Source organism: Peromyscus maniculatus, chromosome 9 (assembly GCF_049852395.1).
Source record: "Peromyscus maniculatus bairdii isolate BWxNUB_F1_BW_parent chromosome 9, HU_Pman_BW_mat_3.1, whole genome shotgun sequence".
Lineage (NCBI taxonomy): Eukaryota > Metazoa > Chordata > Mammalia > Rodentia > Cricetidae > Peromyscus > Peromyscus maniculatus.
The window spans coordinates 52340593-52357345 of NC_134860.1; the positions used below are offsets into that span (position 1 = coordinate 52340593).

General features: G+C 49.0%; 1 protein-coding gene across 1 annotated transcript in view; it reads right to left on the reverse strand.

The window, feature by feature from the left end:
* Slc7a8 (solute carrier family 7 member 8) overlaps positions 1-16753 on the reverse strand; it is a 59484-nt gene that overhangs the window by 11407 nt on the left and 31324 nt on the right. The window contains exons 4-6 of the mRNA XM_006988495.4: positions 3909-4034; positions 1785-1938; positions 924-1047 (exon numbers count right to left, since the gene is read on the reverse strand). Coding sequence (XP_006988557.2) covers positions 924-1047; positions 1785-1938; positions 3909-4034 — 404 coding nt within the window. The remainder of the gene's footprint in view (positions 1-923; positions 1048-1784; positions 1939-3908; positions 4035-16753) is intronic.

Consider the following 16753-nt stretch of genomic DNA (forward strand, 5'->3'; position numbering starts at 1 on the left):
GAAGCAGATTCTATTGGTAGGAAAATAAAGACTGGCTAGTTTCTTTAGCTGAGAAAGAAGTGGTTGTGAATTTACAGATGAGTCTTCATGTACATATCCATGTATACGTACAGAGACTTCACTAGAGTCTCTGAGCCAGGCTTATAAGACGTGCCTGGGAGGTGGTATCTAGAATCGATGTCCTGTTGTGCGTGGGAGGCCACTGGATTTAGGAGCAGGTGGCCACAGGAGATGGCAGGGCATCTTTATTTTCAAAGATGAGACAAGAGATGCCAGTGCTTGGTTTGAAGCTGGGTGAAGGTATAGCATGGCTCCTAGGCCTCCCTCAGACATCAGGTACGTGTGTATGGGTGTGTGCGTGTACATGTGTGTGTGTGTGTGTGTGTGTGTGTGTGTGTGGTGCTGGGGATGGAACACAGGGCCTTGCACATGCTAGGCAAGCATTCCACTACCGAGTTACATCCTTGGCCATTCAATACCCACTTTTCCCTGATGAGAGCTATCAGTTTGTTCGATCCCCAGAGAAAGAAAGGACAGAAATCAGTATGTCTTGTGCAAGCATATGTCTCTGTGAAGAGCAGTCTACCCATCTTCTTACACAGCCCGCATGCTTAGAGTGCCCTAGACCAGGACTCCGTGAACCTGTTCTGTACAAGTAGCTGTTTCAATACCGAAAGCCATATAGACTTGGCGGCGGCAACTTCTCAGGCAGCCAGGGTAGCTGTTTTGGAACCAACCCAGCCATTGGTCTGCTCCCCGGGCACTTGAGGATACCCTGTCAAGGGAGGACACCTGTAGATTGGACGCTGAGGAGGTGGGATGCCTTCCAATGCCACGAGGCGCTGGATTGGGGAGAAGCCAGGGGTCTAAGCAGGCAGAGCTACACCAGCACTCCGGGCCTGGGACCCCGAGTGATCTCTTACCACGGCGACTGCATTGGAGGCCAGCAGCTCCTGGGGGGACATTGCAGTGACATACGCGACATTGGCAAAGACATACACAAATGTGACCAGTGGGATGGAGATGAAGATGGCTCTAGGAAGGTTCCTGTGGAGGGAGAGGAGGTGAGAGGGAGCCCGTAGCAGGGGTGTGTTCTACCAGGGCACCGCACGGGCCTACACGGGCCGCTTCTTGGCTCTCCCTCTCTCTGGGAGGCAGGGCTTGACTCAGGTGGGGCAGGATAATTAGGAGGCAGCGGAACGGCTAAGGCTAGAAATGTGTCTCACTCTCCTTACCACGTCTTGGCTCCGATCTGGACCATGCACCCTTTCTGCGGCCTGAAGACAGAAGGCTGGGCCTGGCCCCAGACCGGTAAAATGTTGAGATGTCTAGAACGTCTCCTTCTCTACAGCAGCCACACTGTCCCGCACAGCTTTCTGGTTATTATTATTATTTTCTTTTTTTGGTTTTGTTTTGAGACAGGTTTTCTCTGTGTAGTCCTGGCTGTCCTGGATCTCGCTCTGTAGACCAGGGTGGTCTTGAACTCACAAAGATCCACCTGCTTCTGTCTCCTGAGTGCTGGGATTAGAGGTGTGTGTGCCACCATGCCCGGCCCAGCTTTCTGATTTTTTTTTACTTGCTCTGGGACAGTCATAGGACCCTTTCTCTTCTCTTAGCAAGACGGATAGAAAGTGGTTCCAATTCCTGGGAAATGAACTGTTGCTTCATGAAAGAACGGGACACGTCCGGAATTGGGACAAGAAGTGGATCTACGCTCCCTTTTCCCAGCCATGGGCACCGTGTGGCCTAAGGGTGAGGAGAAAAGCTGCCCTTGTTTGACTCACTTGTAGGGATCCACAAGTTCCTCAGTCACGTAATTAAGAAAGTTCCAGCCTCCATAGGCAAAGGAGCCCTGGAGGAAAGCCAGAGCGACGAGGCCGATGTCAGGTTCTTGGAAATTCTCAAATGCATTCTTTGGCTCCAGCCAAAAGAATTCTCCTGTGGACACAACAGGCAGGTAGCTGCTCAGAGGCAGGAGCCCAGGCTCCAGCAGCCCCCGACCACCCCACACATTGTCTCGCCCTCCCCTGTGGTGATGCACCAGCTCCTTGTCTGCTCTTCAGTGAAGCCACTGTGTGAGAGAAGGAGAGTTAAGGGGAATGGGAAACCTAGGTCCAGGACTTCTCAGACCCCAGAAGCTCAGAACCATGGGTCCAAACAAGGGTTCAGGTTCAAAGCACATCTCAAAATGTCCTTTCTCGTTTTTATTATTTTATTTTATTTATTTATTTTCGAGATAGGGTTTCTCTGTAGCCCTGGCTGTCCTGGGACTCACTCTGTAGACCAGGCTGGCCTCAAACTTACAGAGATCCACCTGCCTCTGCCTCCCGAGTGCTGGGATTAAAGGCGTGCGCTACCACGCCTGGCAGAATGTCACTTTAGGAAAGGCAATATTATCTGAAGGGAAGTTCATGTAAATGGGGAGGCTGACATCAATGGCCGTCTTTTGACTGCTTTCTTCGATATATGATTTGCATTTTCATGAGGAAAGCATAAGGAACAACCACACTCAAATGTAAGCTTACACAGAGCTCCAGGATCCTGTCTGTTCAAGCGCATTTTGTTTGCTTTGCCAATAGCCCACCACTTCCTAAGGGGTATCTGGTCTCCTTCCGGGTCCTTTAATGAAGAGCCTTTTACCTGCCCTCCCAGGAGAGATGGCTTAGCAGTCAGAACACTTGCTGCACCTGCACAGGACCCAGGTTTGATTGCCAGCAGCCACATCATGGCTCACACCCCTCTGAAACGCCACTTTCAGATGTTCCAATGCCCTCCTCCAGCTTTACAGGCACCAGGCATGCACATGACACACATATTCACGTGCAGGCAAAACACTCATACGTATAAAATAAAATAATTTTTTTTTCTGGGCTGAAGATGTAGCTTTGTAGTAGAGTATTTGCCCAGCATGTGCAAAACCCTGTGTTTGAGCACGCACGCGTGCGCACGCGCTCGCACGAGCACACACACACACACAAACACACTCACACACACACACACACACACACATACCACAGATACCCACAGCTGTTGACTAAAAAGGGTTGGGGTAAAGCAGAGTAACTGGCTGTGTTGTTTAGACATCTGTAACCAGGCATTAGGACAGGAAATCAGGAGATTTGTGTAAGCAGGAGAAAGAATTGAGATCAGGTTAGGAAGGATTCATTATCTTTGAAAAGATCGGACAATGTTTCCTAAGCCTAGGAATTCCTGAAAACATTATCACCACCGCCCCCCTGTCCTGCCCCCACACAAAGGGCTTAATCCGGCTGATGAAAACCATGAAGGGCAGGCGTATTCAGCACAGACTCTTGTCTGCAGCCTCTCCCCTCTGCCTTCAGAGCTTGTGGGCAGACAGGAGGTCTTCCTGTTTGTCATTTCATTTTCTCCAAGAGGCAGTGATGCCGGCCGCTGCCGAGCAGAGCCTGGCAGTGCTGTGGGTCCCATGGAAACCAAATACAGATCAAATCCAATGGGGAATGTTGGCAGAGGCCTCAAGAATGTAGCGCTCTCCCTCCGCCACCCCGGGAGATTATGAGTAATATCGAAATATATAAAATTCTCCTCTTCGCTTCTTCATTTTAAGATATTAACAAAGCACAAAAAAAAATGTAAGGAACTACTTCCCTAGGGTTGTAGCAAAATATCCACTGAGTTCAGCAAGCACCCTGGGGCCCTTGCTTAGCTGTGTTAGTCCTGAGGCAAGTGTGGAGAGATGGATCTTTGCAAGATGGAGTATGGGAGTGGAGGTGGGGCATCCCTAACACTGAGGAAAAGTTTCTCATCCCCGTGGTCAAGGAAACGGGCAGCAGAAGTCAGTCTAAGTCACACCGGGGGAATCTCAGGGTGTGTCTAGACGAGGGGTGAAGAGCTGTGCGGAGGAGTCCTGTGGTTCCCACGACATTTACCTTTGCATATCTGCACGACACCCATGATGATGATCAGGGCCAGGGCCAGGAGCTTCCCAGCTGTGAAGATGTCTTGAACCCGGGTGGCCCATCGGACACTGGAGCAGTTGACCCACGTGAGCAGCACTGAAACGACACCAGACGAGCCCTCAGAGGCTGCAGGACACGCTGCTCCTGCCTCCCAACTCACACCCACAGCCCCAGTGACCAGAAGCTTTGGCTCGCTTAATAGGTTACAATGGGGATTACATGCCCCAAATTAGAGCTTGGTCAGAGCATGCATTCCTCGTCCGGTGCCAGAAGCCAGACAGGCAGGGACGTGTGGGCACTGACTCAGGAGGAGACTTATTCACGATCAGGGTACAGAATGGACTTAGGATTGCAGTTATGGTCTGTTCATGGGGAAACCTGAGCCGCTATTACAATCTTGGATATTGCCTTACTGAGCCTGGTTCTGGGGCAAGAGAGGGTTAGGGATTCTTGTTAATTAGGTTTATTAAAGTATAAAATTCACCTTAAAGCAACAAGCAACAATATCAAAAAAACAAAACAAACAAACAAACAAAAAAAACAACCGTGTGCCCTCCTGCCTCAGCCTCCTCTTGAAGTGTCTAAATTACAGATTTGTGTCACCACAGCCAGCTTAAAATTCACCTTCTTAAAGAGTAAGTACATTTTGTTGAGATTTGACAAATGAATTGTGATAATGGTTATTATCACACTCGATATTCCCAACGTTCTAAAACTGTGCCTGTGTTTTCGGCTTCTTGGAACTCATTCATCCTCGTCCCCGGCACTGGTAACCACTAACACAATTTTTATTCCAAAATGTCACACAAACAGTATTATAAATCTGTAGGCTTTTGGATCTGACTTCTTACACTGAGATCCACTCATTTTGTTCTGTGTTAACAGTTTGTTTTCATTGTTGGGTACTATTTATTTCATTATAATAGATACAAGGTTGCTTTTCCATTCTGATAGATATTCAGGTACTGCCAGTTTGGGGTTACTATGTATCTAAAACTACTTACAAAGAAACCAGGTATGGAGGCCAGGCCTGTAATCCCAACAGGAGATGATGTAGAATTGCTGAGAGTTCCGAGGTCAGCCTGGCTTACATAATGAGTTTGGGCTAGCCTAGGCTATAGTATGATACCCTGTCTCCAAACGCTAAACTCTGTCAATGAACTGACTCCTCCAAGGCCCCCAAACTTGCAAAGAGCTGGACAGAGTGGCAGATAATTTTTATATATGTATAAATGAATAAAATGCTAACCAAACAGAAAGGTAAACGCTAGGCATCTATCATCTTTCTGCCTAAAAATTAGAAAACAAGCCGGGCGGTGGTGGCACATGCCTTTAATCCCAGCACTCAGGGAGGCAGAGCCAGGCGGATCTCTGTGAGTTCAAAGCCAGCCTGGGCTACAGAGCGAGTTCCAGGACAGGCTCCAAAGCTACACAAAGAAACCCTGTCTCGGGAAAAAAAGAAAGAATTAGAAAACAGCAGAGACAAACTGTTGAACAGGCAGTTTCCCTACAATGTGATGAAAATCTAAACATGAAAATAGAAGTTTTCACTGTAGTTTCTCCATCATTGCTCTCTTTTTGTTTTGTTTTTGGAGACAGAGTTTCTCTGTGTAACAGCCCTGGCTGTCCTAGAACTCGCTCTGTAGACCAGGCTGGCCTCGAACACACAGAGATCCGCCTGCCTCTGCCTCCAGAGTGCTGGGAGTAAAGATGTGGGCAACCACGCCTGATTTCCAGATTGTTGCAAAGTACTTGAGAACAAGGGGAAAAAAAATCTTCCTGGCTCTCTTTTTCCTGAACTAGTGATCAGGATACTCTCCAGCACTCAAAAGTTACACACAACGCTATAAAGGCCAGGGACTACTCCATCTTTCATGCCTCCCAAGGGCTCTGACTTCACTTGAATGTTAATTACAGCAACACCTTATCCTTAAGTGGACTCCTATTTTCCAAGTGTTTCCCAACCTTGCTAGATCCTGGGGACACGTCAGCAAAGCAGGAAGGTCCTGCATGACCAGCTGTCTGTCTGTGATCTTCTTCCCTGCATTATCTGGAATTATTTCCCACCTTTCCAGACCCACCTGTTCCACGAAGCTTTGTAATTTTATTGATTTCCAACAACATGCCTGTAAGGGAAGCTGCATCAGTCACATTTTATAGACCGTTCCTGGATGGAGCAGTCCCACACCATTTTGCTTATATCTCATTGTGGTACCTATTCATATTAAAGTTATCTGAGGCAGGGGGACTGCTCTGAGTTCAAGGCTACCCTAGAGTACATATCAAGTGCTGGGTTAGCCAGGGCTGGCACTCTGTCTCTTTTTATCTTTTCCACATCTTTAACTCCCAAGCATACCTATCATCGGTGCTTACAAATAGCAGATGCACAACACATATTTAATAAAGGGAGAAATGCCATAATCCATTAGCTCTGCAATCTCATTCCGAATTCCACAGCACATACCATTCTTCCCTGTTCCCTTAGAATTTCATTAATTGAGACAATCCCTAGTTGTTTTTATAGCATTGAAAGAGTAACTGCGAGTCTGACTCTTGAGAGTAGAAACTCTTGATTCCTCATGCAAGAGTGTTAGCCAGCCCGCTACCATAGCAGGAGAATGAAAACATGTTCCTGGAAGATTTTAAGTGCCTGAACAGGGAGAACATTTTGTAAATACTAGAATGTTCCAGATGGACAGAGATCTTGATAAACACACATTTGGTTATCTTACTCAATTCAGTAAGGATTTCAGAGTCACGTGCCTGGTGATAATCCAACCCGAACCACTCTAAACAACTTGACCGTGACCTCATCTTCTCCCCAGGGCCCTGAGATACGCTGGGTACAAGGCCAGGTGTCCTATACCCAGAAACCCAGGCAGCAGCAGCAGTGATGAATCAGAGGTGAAGGAGACAGACTTATAAAAAGAAGACTAGAAAACAAACCCCACGTGGCTTAGGGATGGGTAAGCATTCCAAGGTAAGGGCTTGTGTCTTGATCCCTCAACCTCCCCAGAACAAAAGCATCTTCCAGCAAGGGCGGAGGGGTGACCGGAAAACACTCGAGAGAAGGCAGAGCAGGATGGATTCACAGCAGCGCCTCCTCCCCGAGTGCTGGAACAGAAAACATAAAATCCTCTTTACGAGACTCGGTGTGACCGAGGTGACCAGAGGGCGGGTGTTTGGTCATGTCGTCTTGTTGTTCAGTGTCTTCTGTCACCGCCAGCTCTTCACAAGGACTCAGACGCTGACTAATATTTAACCTTCCGGTGTCAAAGAGATCGTTCAGAAGTAAGACAGATGCTGAGGAGTAGCAGGGTTGGGCGATTGCCCGTGCCCCCTAATCTCCCAGAACGATGCCCCAGGTCCAAGGCTTACCCTTCACCCTACGGTTGGGCCATCACCGCACGTGACTGAGAGGAGAGAGGGGACTTTGAGTCTCCTGGTACGGCAGAACAGCTTCCCTCACAGCCGCTGAAACTTGAGCCTCCAACCAGAGAGGAAAGGTCAGAGAGTGAAGGCAATACTTGCTGGGTGTGTGCCAAGGCCTTCCTGCGTAGGAGGGCCTGGTGCTGCCCATCTGCCACTCAGCGCCCCTTCCTGCTGCCAGTGACTACGTTCTCTCTGTCTCTGTGCAGCTAGACCCCGGATTCTGCACACCTGGAGTACAGCGACTTCAGGAGAGCCACATGGAGAAGGGGACCAGGGGCTCTATAGCTCAAAATGTAACGGTTTCTATCCACCCCATCGCCTGTCCACACAGGGTCTACCCGGGCCAGGCACACTGGTACGTGGGCGAATTGAGAGACAACTGAAAGCTAGACAGTATGGTACAAGCCAGTAATCCCAGCCCTCAGGAGGCTGAGGTTGGAGGGCTGGCCTGAGTTTGAGGCCAGCCTTGGCAACTACAGAGACTTTGCCTTAACCACCCCTCTCAACACCCGCCCCCAAATCCAAAAGAAAACAGAAAAGGTAAGCACGAAACAATGTGTTGAGAGCAGAGTTAGCAGGAGAGTCAGTGAGCATCTATACGTGGGGCCCAGGCCAGGGGCCCCAGCAATGTAAACTTCATAGCTTCGGTCCCGCTAGAAAAAGGAATGGAAAACTCTAGTTCTTGTCCATGGTAACCTATTCCCAGCGGTCGCTGGTCTCTGGAGTTCTGTGGAACTCCAAGCTTATCTGATTCTCTTGGGCATTTTTTTTTTGTTTTGTTTCCTGAATTAAAAAATACCAAAGGAAAAAGATGAAAACACCACCAAGAAGACCTGCTGAGCTAGTGAGTCTTGAGTTCAAGGCCAGCTTGTGTGACTTAACTCCCTCTCTGAGAGGGAGGGAGAAAGGAAGAGGGAGGTGGGGGAGGGAGAAAGGGAGTCTCTAGACCAGTGGTTCTCAACCTTCCTCATACCTCGACCCTTTAACATGGTTCCTCATGCTCTGGTGACCCCCCCACACACACCATAAAATTATTTTCATTGCTACTTCATAACTGCAATTTTGCTACTCATATGAATCATAATGTAACTATCTGATATGTAGGATGTAAATATCTGATATGTGACCCCCCCCCCAAAGGGGTGTGACCCACATGTTGAGAACCACTGCTTTAGGAAATATAGGTCAGTGAAAGAGTGCTTGACTTGCATTCAAGAAGTCCTAAGGTTCAATTCCCAGTGCTGGTAAGAAAAACAAACCAAACCCAGCAAACAACCATCTTGTTCCCGGCAGAGAGAGTGTGCCCAGCCTCCCCGCAGACTTGACTCTCAAACTTTGACCCACAGAAGTCGTTCCTTTACTTCCTTTGCTCTGAAGAGGTAGCATCAGGCTTCTCTTGGGAAGTCAGGATGATGGCCATCCAAAAGATGCTAATGTTCTAATCCTTAGGACTTGTAAATATTGGAAATGAACTTTGTAAATATGATCCAGTTAAGGATCTGGAGACACAGCTTATTTTGGTTTTCTGAATAATATTATTAGCCCAAATGTAATTATAAGAGTCAACAAGAGGGAGACAAGAGCCATTAAAAAAAAAAAAAAAGAGTTCGCACGCCTTTAATCCCAGCACTTGGGAGGCAGAGCCAGGCGGATCTCTGTGAGTTCGAGGCCAGCCTGGGCTACAGAGTGAGTTCCAGGAAAGGCGCAAAGCTACACAGAGAAACCCTGTCTCGGAAAAAATCAAAAAAAAAAAAAAAAAAAAAAAAAGAGTTGATGATGGAAATGGGGGAGGGATGGGAATAGGGAGAGAGGGAGGGAAGGAGAGAGCACTGGAGATGCTGTTGCTGACTCTGAAGACAAAGAGGTCCATGAGTCAAGGATGCAGGAGGACCCTAGAAACTAGAAAAACTCCTTAGGTCTCCAGAGACACACAGCCTCGCTGACACTTGAGTTTAGGACTTCTGACCTCCAAGACCATAAGGCGACAAGTTGTGTTGTGGGATATTTGCACACTGTGTGAAGGTGGATTGCTGTGATTGGTATGACGAAAAGCTAAAGGCAGGAGGTATAGGTGGGACTTCCCAGGAGAGAAAGGAAGAGGAGGAGAATCTAGGGACGTGGGAGAAGCCGGGAGACATGGAGACGAGATGGGAGGTGCAAGATGAAGGAGAGGTAACACCACCTGACAGATCATAGATTTAAAATATGAGTTAATTTAGTTATAAGAGCTGGTTGAGACAAGCCTAAGCTAAGGCCAAGCTTTCATAATCAATAACAAGTCTCCAGGCCATTATTTGCAGGCTGGCGGCTAGTGAAAAACTTCTACTACAAAGTTGTAGTTGTAAGCCACTGAGATTGTGGTAATTTGACACAACAGCAGTAAAAGAGGAATACAGGGCAGACACTGTGCAGAAACAGCAGAGAGCAGGACCTGGCTTCCAAGAGAAAAGCTTGTAAAGAGTGACTGGGTGGAGCTGGAGTGTGGCTCAGTGGTGGAGTGTGCACTCACCGAGTGCCCTGGGGTCAAACCCCAGGACCCAAACGTTGGGGCAACGTATGCCCGGACTCCAGGGTCCAGCAGGAAGAGGAGAGCTCTCTGGAAGTGGGCTCGCAAGGGTGAAGTCAGCAGTGGGCCAATGCAGTCGGCACACTTTCACACTGCAAGATTTCAACTCTCCGGTTGCCCAACCAAGCTGGGACCCCACAACGAGGGCAAGGCTCTGATCTTCCTCTCTGGGTAACTGTCCCACCACAGACAACAGTAGCTTCCTTCTTCTTTTAGAGAAACTCAAAGCATAGGAAACAATAGTCCTTCTCCACCTAATCCCATGGGCTCCTCTAAATCTCTCCATATTCCAGACAGCTTCAGGCTCACATGGACAACCTCGTCCCCAAACAAAAACAAAAACAACAAAACCATAGGTCCCACTTCTAGCGAGGCCAGTGGGTGCTGGATGCCAAGATGTTCGCAGGCATGATCCCTTCGTTCTTTATCCCCTTGCCTGTCTGTTTTGGAGACAGGGTTTCATACATCCTTGGCTAGCCTCCAACTCTGTATGTAGTTGCGGGTGAATCTGAACTGGAGCTGGGATTACAAGTGTGCCCCTCCATGCCCAGCTCACCCCCATTGCTTTGTGGGTCTCCTTGTTTTATTAACCTGAAGTTATAATCAAAGGTCACGGCAGCAGATAAGAGGCTGGGGCTCAACCACAGAGTGGTGCTCTGCCTGTGTGAGGTCCTGGGTTCAATCCCCAACGCTGAGGAAAATAAACAAACACTGGAGAGATGATCTCAAGAGTCCTGTGACTGATTCCATTCCTCAAGTCAGAGCTAGAAAGAGGTCACACAGTGTACTGTGTTGTTGTAGACACGAGACACACTTTGATGGAACCCATTCTGTGATTTCTCTCAGCTAAATTCAGTAGGTGGAAAGTCACATGAGGTTAAAGACAGACAAGGAGCAATGGTAGGGGGTGGAGTCATTTATGATTATAAACTATAGATAAAAGAGGCAATTTAAAATTCAGCCCTTGAGACCATTTGAAATAAAACACCAACGGTCAGTAGTATAAACACATCTTCATTTAGGATGTTCTAAAACTGGGTTAGGGAGCTGGAACGTTGCTTGGGTTTCCTCAGAACATGCAGTCAGGGCTATGCCTGCCACTCTCAATCCTGGTCAGAGGAAGACCGGGGGAGTTTTGAGTCTCGGCTGAAGGCACAATTAGTAAGTAGAACTCAGAATGGGTAGAGTAAGGAGAGCAGTGGTCAGGAGGGGGAGGGTGTTAGGAACTCGGAGGGAAGGAGATAAGAACGCTTCCTCAGAGGGACTTGGCAGTTTTAACTCCTGTAGGACTTCATAACTTGAAGTTCTCACAGCCATGGTACACCCTCTGTGTCTAGAACAGTCCATTGCACCCTATGAAGATATCTCGTCATCTGTATGTCGCTGTCTAGAACTTTAGATAGTTAATTTAAAAAAAAAATTTATAAACATAAACTCAAAAAGAGAACACGAGCCAGACTTGGTGGTACAGGTCTGTAATCCCAATCTACTTGGGAGACTGAGGCAGAAAATGCAAGTTCAAAGCCTTCATGGACTACAAGAATGGGTTCAAGGCCATCTTGGGCAACTTGGTAAGACCCTATCTCAAAAAGGTAAAGAGAGCGATAGCTAGAATTCATGGCAGAGCGTTTGCCTCCCACACACAAAGTCCTGGGTCCAATCCCCACTGGAAACGAAAGCTGGTGTGATGTGGTTTTCTTGGGCTCATACTGGCAGAGCAGCCAGAGGACACAACTTGAGTGAGAGGAATCTAGCCCAGGTGCCTCTCTTCAGCCCCATGTGGTGGGTTTTTAAGAGGTTGTATCAGGCCGGTGAGACGGATGATGGATAAAGGTACAGACACTTGTTTGAAAAAGAGGTCACGTCACACACCAGGCCACGCTACGGTCCCAGCTGCCTCGTTTGACTGACCCCTGGTACTTCTTCCTGTCTTCCCACGTCTTCTCCGTTTCTTCTTCTTTCATGCCAGTCCTCTGTAAAGCACCCACTCTGGGGTCCTTGAGCCCAAGCGATCTAGAAATGTGGGACCAGAGACCCCGGGATGGAGCAGGGACCGTGGGGCTAGTCAACATAAGACTGGGCCAGAAGCCAAGATGGCCAACTGTGCCTCAGCCTCCAGAAATGGGAAAACAGTGGAACAAATGGATACTTCTTATGCTTCCAGCTGCTAAGAGGGGATGCCTCACAGAAAGCTGCTGCTGCTGCTGCTGCTGCTGACCTCCTCAGGGCCAGTAGAGAAGCTATCCATCCACACACAGCCATGACTATGACTGACCCTGCGAGGCAGTAGCCACTGAGATCCTGAAGCACGTTCTGAATGAAGTTTTTTTTGTTTTTGTTTTTGTTTTTTGAGACAAGGTTTCTTTGTGTAGCCTTGGCTGTCCTGAAACTAGCTCTGTAGACCAGGCTAGGCTCAAACTCACAGAGATCCACCTGCCTTTGCCTCCCGAGTGCTGGGATTAAAGGTGTGCACCACCACTGCCCGGCCTAAGTGAAGTTTCTTTGTACTTGGCGATCATTCGTGTTTCATTTCAAAATGGAGACACACAAGTGATGCCTAAAGCCCACTGAATGGAGGACAGATAAAGCTGTACAGGAAATATTCGGGAGCTTTCCACGGGCTTCACTAGGCTGCTCCAGGGAGTGTCTGTCTTCTGCATGAAGGAACAATCCTATGAAACAGGACAGGTGATGGCCTGCAATGCTGAGCAGATCCCGGTGTGTGTAGGGTGGCCACTTCTCTTCCCAGAAGAAAGCCCACGAAGTACAGGCCATCCTCGCTCCGTACTAAGAAACCGTTTTCAAGTGCGCCATGCCTCTGGATGCGGGGCTCTGGCTTCTGGTTGAGGAAAGGGTCATTCTGTACTGTTCTCAGGGAGCCACGAACACTTTCCTCCACCTTCATCCTGCCAAACCAGCTGCTGGCCCTGAAGCCCTCGGTTCCGGCCGACAGTGAAAACTGGGATAAGGCTATTTGGAGAGAGGGCTAGATTGCTTGTTTCGAGATAAATGGACCAGATATGTAGCCAATGCTTTACTCTAGGGGTAGATATGCAGGCCTGTGCCCTACTCCCCAGATGTGTATTTCTAGCCTCCGGAGAATCATGGAACTCAGAACCTCATCTTACATGAGTAAATAAGACCCAGCCGTTTAGTGGTAAAGGCATGATGGGATGGCTCCTCCAGTCCTTTGGCCAAAGCCCAGCCTTGGTGCTTCATTGTCTACTAAGCGACCCTTTCCTGTCACTCACCTCCTCAGCTCCTGTTGGAGGTACCCATGATCACTGAGTCTGTCACCCAAAGATTGGCCTGGCCCCAATCCAGGTGGTACTCTGAGCGGCAGGAAGGAGCATGCTGACACGCAAGAGTAGCCAAGCAGGGGACAACCAGGCTGATCCTCAGAAGCCGTTTGCCATGGATGACTTGATTTCTGCTCTGACGTCACAGTCTCACATTCCCGCTGAGCTTGGGAAACCCCATTTGCATTTTTGTGTGGATGTGTGTGTTTTGAGATAGCCCAGGCTGGTTCTGAACTGCTGATCTTCCTGTCTGCACCTCCCAAGTGCAGAGATTAGAGGTGTACCCCACCACAGCTGGTCTCTCTCCGTGTCTGCACAGGTGTGGGACTGTGCATGTGTACATACGTGTGAGGAAACATGCATACATGTGAGGGCCAGGGGTCAACATCAGGTAGATGTCTTCATTGCTTCCCACCTATTTTCTGGTATAGTGTCTCTCTCTGAAACTGGAGCTCACCAATTGACTAGAACTGGCCAGCCAGGCAGGCCCCCAGATCCTCCTGTCTCTGCCTCCAGTGCCGGGATTTACCCCTGGCTTTTCACAGCTGTGGTGATGGGAACTCAGGTTTTCATGCTTCTGCAGCAAGCACTTTCCTCATGGGTCTGTTCCTAGCCCTCTGTGATTTTTTTTTTTTTTTTCAGTGACAGAATATTCCTATATAGTCCAGGTTGGCTTCAAACACACTTCAGTCTCAATTATGAGTTCCACAGTTCCAGTTATGCGCCATCATGCCTGGCTTCATTTCAATTTCTTAATCAGGACTGGGCTGGAGGCAGCTTGGAAAAGCTTATTTATGTTTAACATTGCCTCCCGATCTTTTTAGGGAAGTAAAAACAGTGTGTAGAAAGGGGAGAGAGGATGGCCGAGTATGGTGGTACACACCTGCAATCCCAGCACTTAGGAGGCGGAGGAGGCAAATCTGAGGCCAGACCATTTTACATACTGCATTCTAGGGTAGCTAGGATTATATAAAGAGACCTTGTCCTAAGGAAAGAAAGGAAGAGAGAAAGGAAGGAAGGAAAAAAAGAAAAAAGGAAGGAAGGAAGGAAGGAAAAAGAAAGAGAAAGGGAGGTGGTGGAGGGTGTATGGATGTACCAGAGTCAGTAAACACAGATGGTGAAGAAGAGAAAGTATGAGAAACGGTGTAGGAAGCAAATGAGACAGAAAAGGTGGCAGGGAGGAGAAGGCAGAGAAAGTGAAGGGGCCAGGCCAGAAAAAAGAAAGATGCAAGGCAATCAGCAGACAGCTGCTGAAAAAGGGAAGCAGTGACGCCACTTTGTAGAAACCAGAACACCCTGTTCCTCTCCCGAACTTCAAAATAAGCACCTTTCCGGGATGGAGCATCCCGCCGTCTGAACTAGCTATAAATTCCGCCTGGCCCGGGTGCCGGAAAGGTTGGTGCCATGGTCTCACCTTAAGGCTGGGGCATGCACTTTTCTGCCGTGCTCTGGCCAACAACGCCAGCCCCTGTGGCTCTGGGCCCACAGCCGAAGGACAAGGTGTCTGTGTGCGCAGCCCTGCAGGGTGCCCATGAGGCTGCTGGGGCACTGTCCCAGGGGCTGGAGAGGGTGTGACCACGCTCAGCTCTGTGATAGGCTGGACAGGGGTTCCTTGGCCGCTTCCACCACTCAGAGGAGGAACTGGGCACGGGTTTCTAATCTTGGAAACACTGGGCATGCCTAACCCCATCCCTTTCCAGATCGAGGAGGTAACTGGTGCTGGCTGCCAAAAGGCACTGATAGGCAAAGAAAATAGTGCTTCGAGTTCTAAGGCACAAACCTGGGGCTGAGATAAGGTCTGGTTCTACCCAGAGAGCTGCAGGACTGAGCAACCATTCTTCCTCAATGAGGCTGAAGTAGATGGATGGGTGAAGGGTAGGAGTGGAAGACAGGGAAGTAGCTTCCAAGAACTACTCCAACCTCTTCCCCAGTGAAACTTTTTTCTTCTTCTCTTTCTTTCTATTTTATTTTTTTAAGGCAGGCTCTCATGGAGCTGAAGCAGGCCTCAAACTCTCTGTGCGGCTGAACCTGGCTGGGAACTCCTGATTCTCCCGCCTCTGCCTTCCCAGTGTTGGGAATGCCAGTGTGCACCACCACCCGGAAGACAGTCCTCATATGGGGTGAGGAGCCACACGGTAAAGCCTCCAGGCACCCTGCTTACCTACAACAAATGTTGGCATTGTTGAACATGTGATACAACGTGACCGCAGGAAGTTATAGATGTAAATAACCCGACCGACGAAGACAAAGCATCAAAACAGAGCCGCGACATCCCAACAATCAAAGCAGCCTTTCTTCGCAAGGGGCGCTTTGATCCTGAGAAGCGCTATGAAGTGTGCGGTGGTGCTTTGGTTTTGAAATAGATCTTGCCCACCGTCGTGGAGTATATGTCCCTTCCCCAGCCCCTTTCATCTTGACTCACTGATAATTTAGAAACCTCAGAACGCCCTTTTATAGGAAGAGGTTCTCTGAGCATTTCCTCTCCTGCTTCAAGGACAAGCCCTCGGAGGAGGAGGAGGAGGGTGGTGAGCGGACAAGCCGGCGTTTCTGGAGGTCATGCCTGGCACAGCTTCCTCCGGCCGGGACACTTTGAGCTCCGGCCACGCCACCTCCTCCTCTCTTCCTCTTCCTTCATCTCCTCTCCTCTCCAGTGCCAGAGGCGAGACCTGGAGTTTCTGCTGAATCACCATTCAGTCCTTAGTTTAGCCAAGAAGTCTGAACACCTCGCTCAGCGTTTTCCAGGAGCCAAGTACTTCTTTCTTCAGCGCTGGCTAAACATGGCTCAGAGCTGGGCGGGGTAGTAGAGACAAGCAGAAATACCCTGCCCTGCCATGCCGCACCGCCCACGGGGCCTCATTTTAACCCTACTCCTCACTTTCCAACTATGTCTGAAGTTTCTTGTTGTCTCGTTTCCCGGCTCTCGGGGCTGATGCCTGGGACATAGGGCCAGGTTGATGGCTGCTTCTGCTGGGTCTGAGCTGCTTCAGCAGGGTTAGACTGGCTCTTTTATCACATTCAGTCTTGGGGGAACAAGTGGGTGTGGGTCCTGGGAGGTCTGGTAGGTTCTCAGATTGGGAGGCTTGTGGACTTGTTCACCGAGGTCTGTAAACCTGGACTGTGCCGTAAGTTCCCCCACACGGTTCAGCTAGACCCCCAACTGTGAGGGTGGCTAGCATTCAGACTAGTTTAACTAAACGTGCCCCTCTCTCGCTCAGTAGCGGTTGGGCCTCACCCTCATAATCCCATAAGTCCCCTGAGTTCATGGTCTCGGGCATGTGATGTAAATCTGGCATATAATGTTAATCCTGAAAAGTTCACCAGACTGCTAACAGGTGATTTCATAAATTAGAGCCCTGGGTTCCCCTGGGAAAAAACTAAGTGACCCTTGAGGGTGGTAACAGAGGGGCGGAGGAGAACGTAAGCTGCTGTGTTGGCCCAAGTAAGCAAGGGGCTTCTTCCTGGTGGAAGCTGAGCTCCTGGAGGACTTGCTTCAGCAACCCTTGGGCTTCTTCCTTATT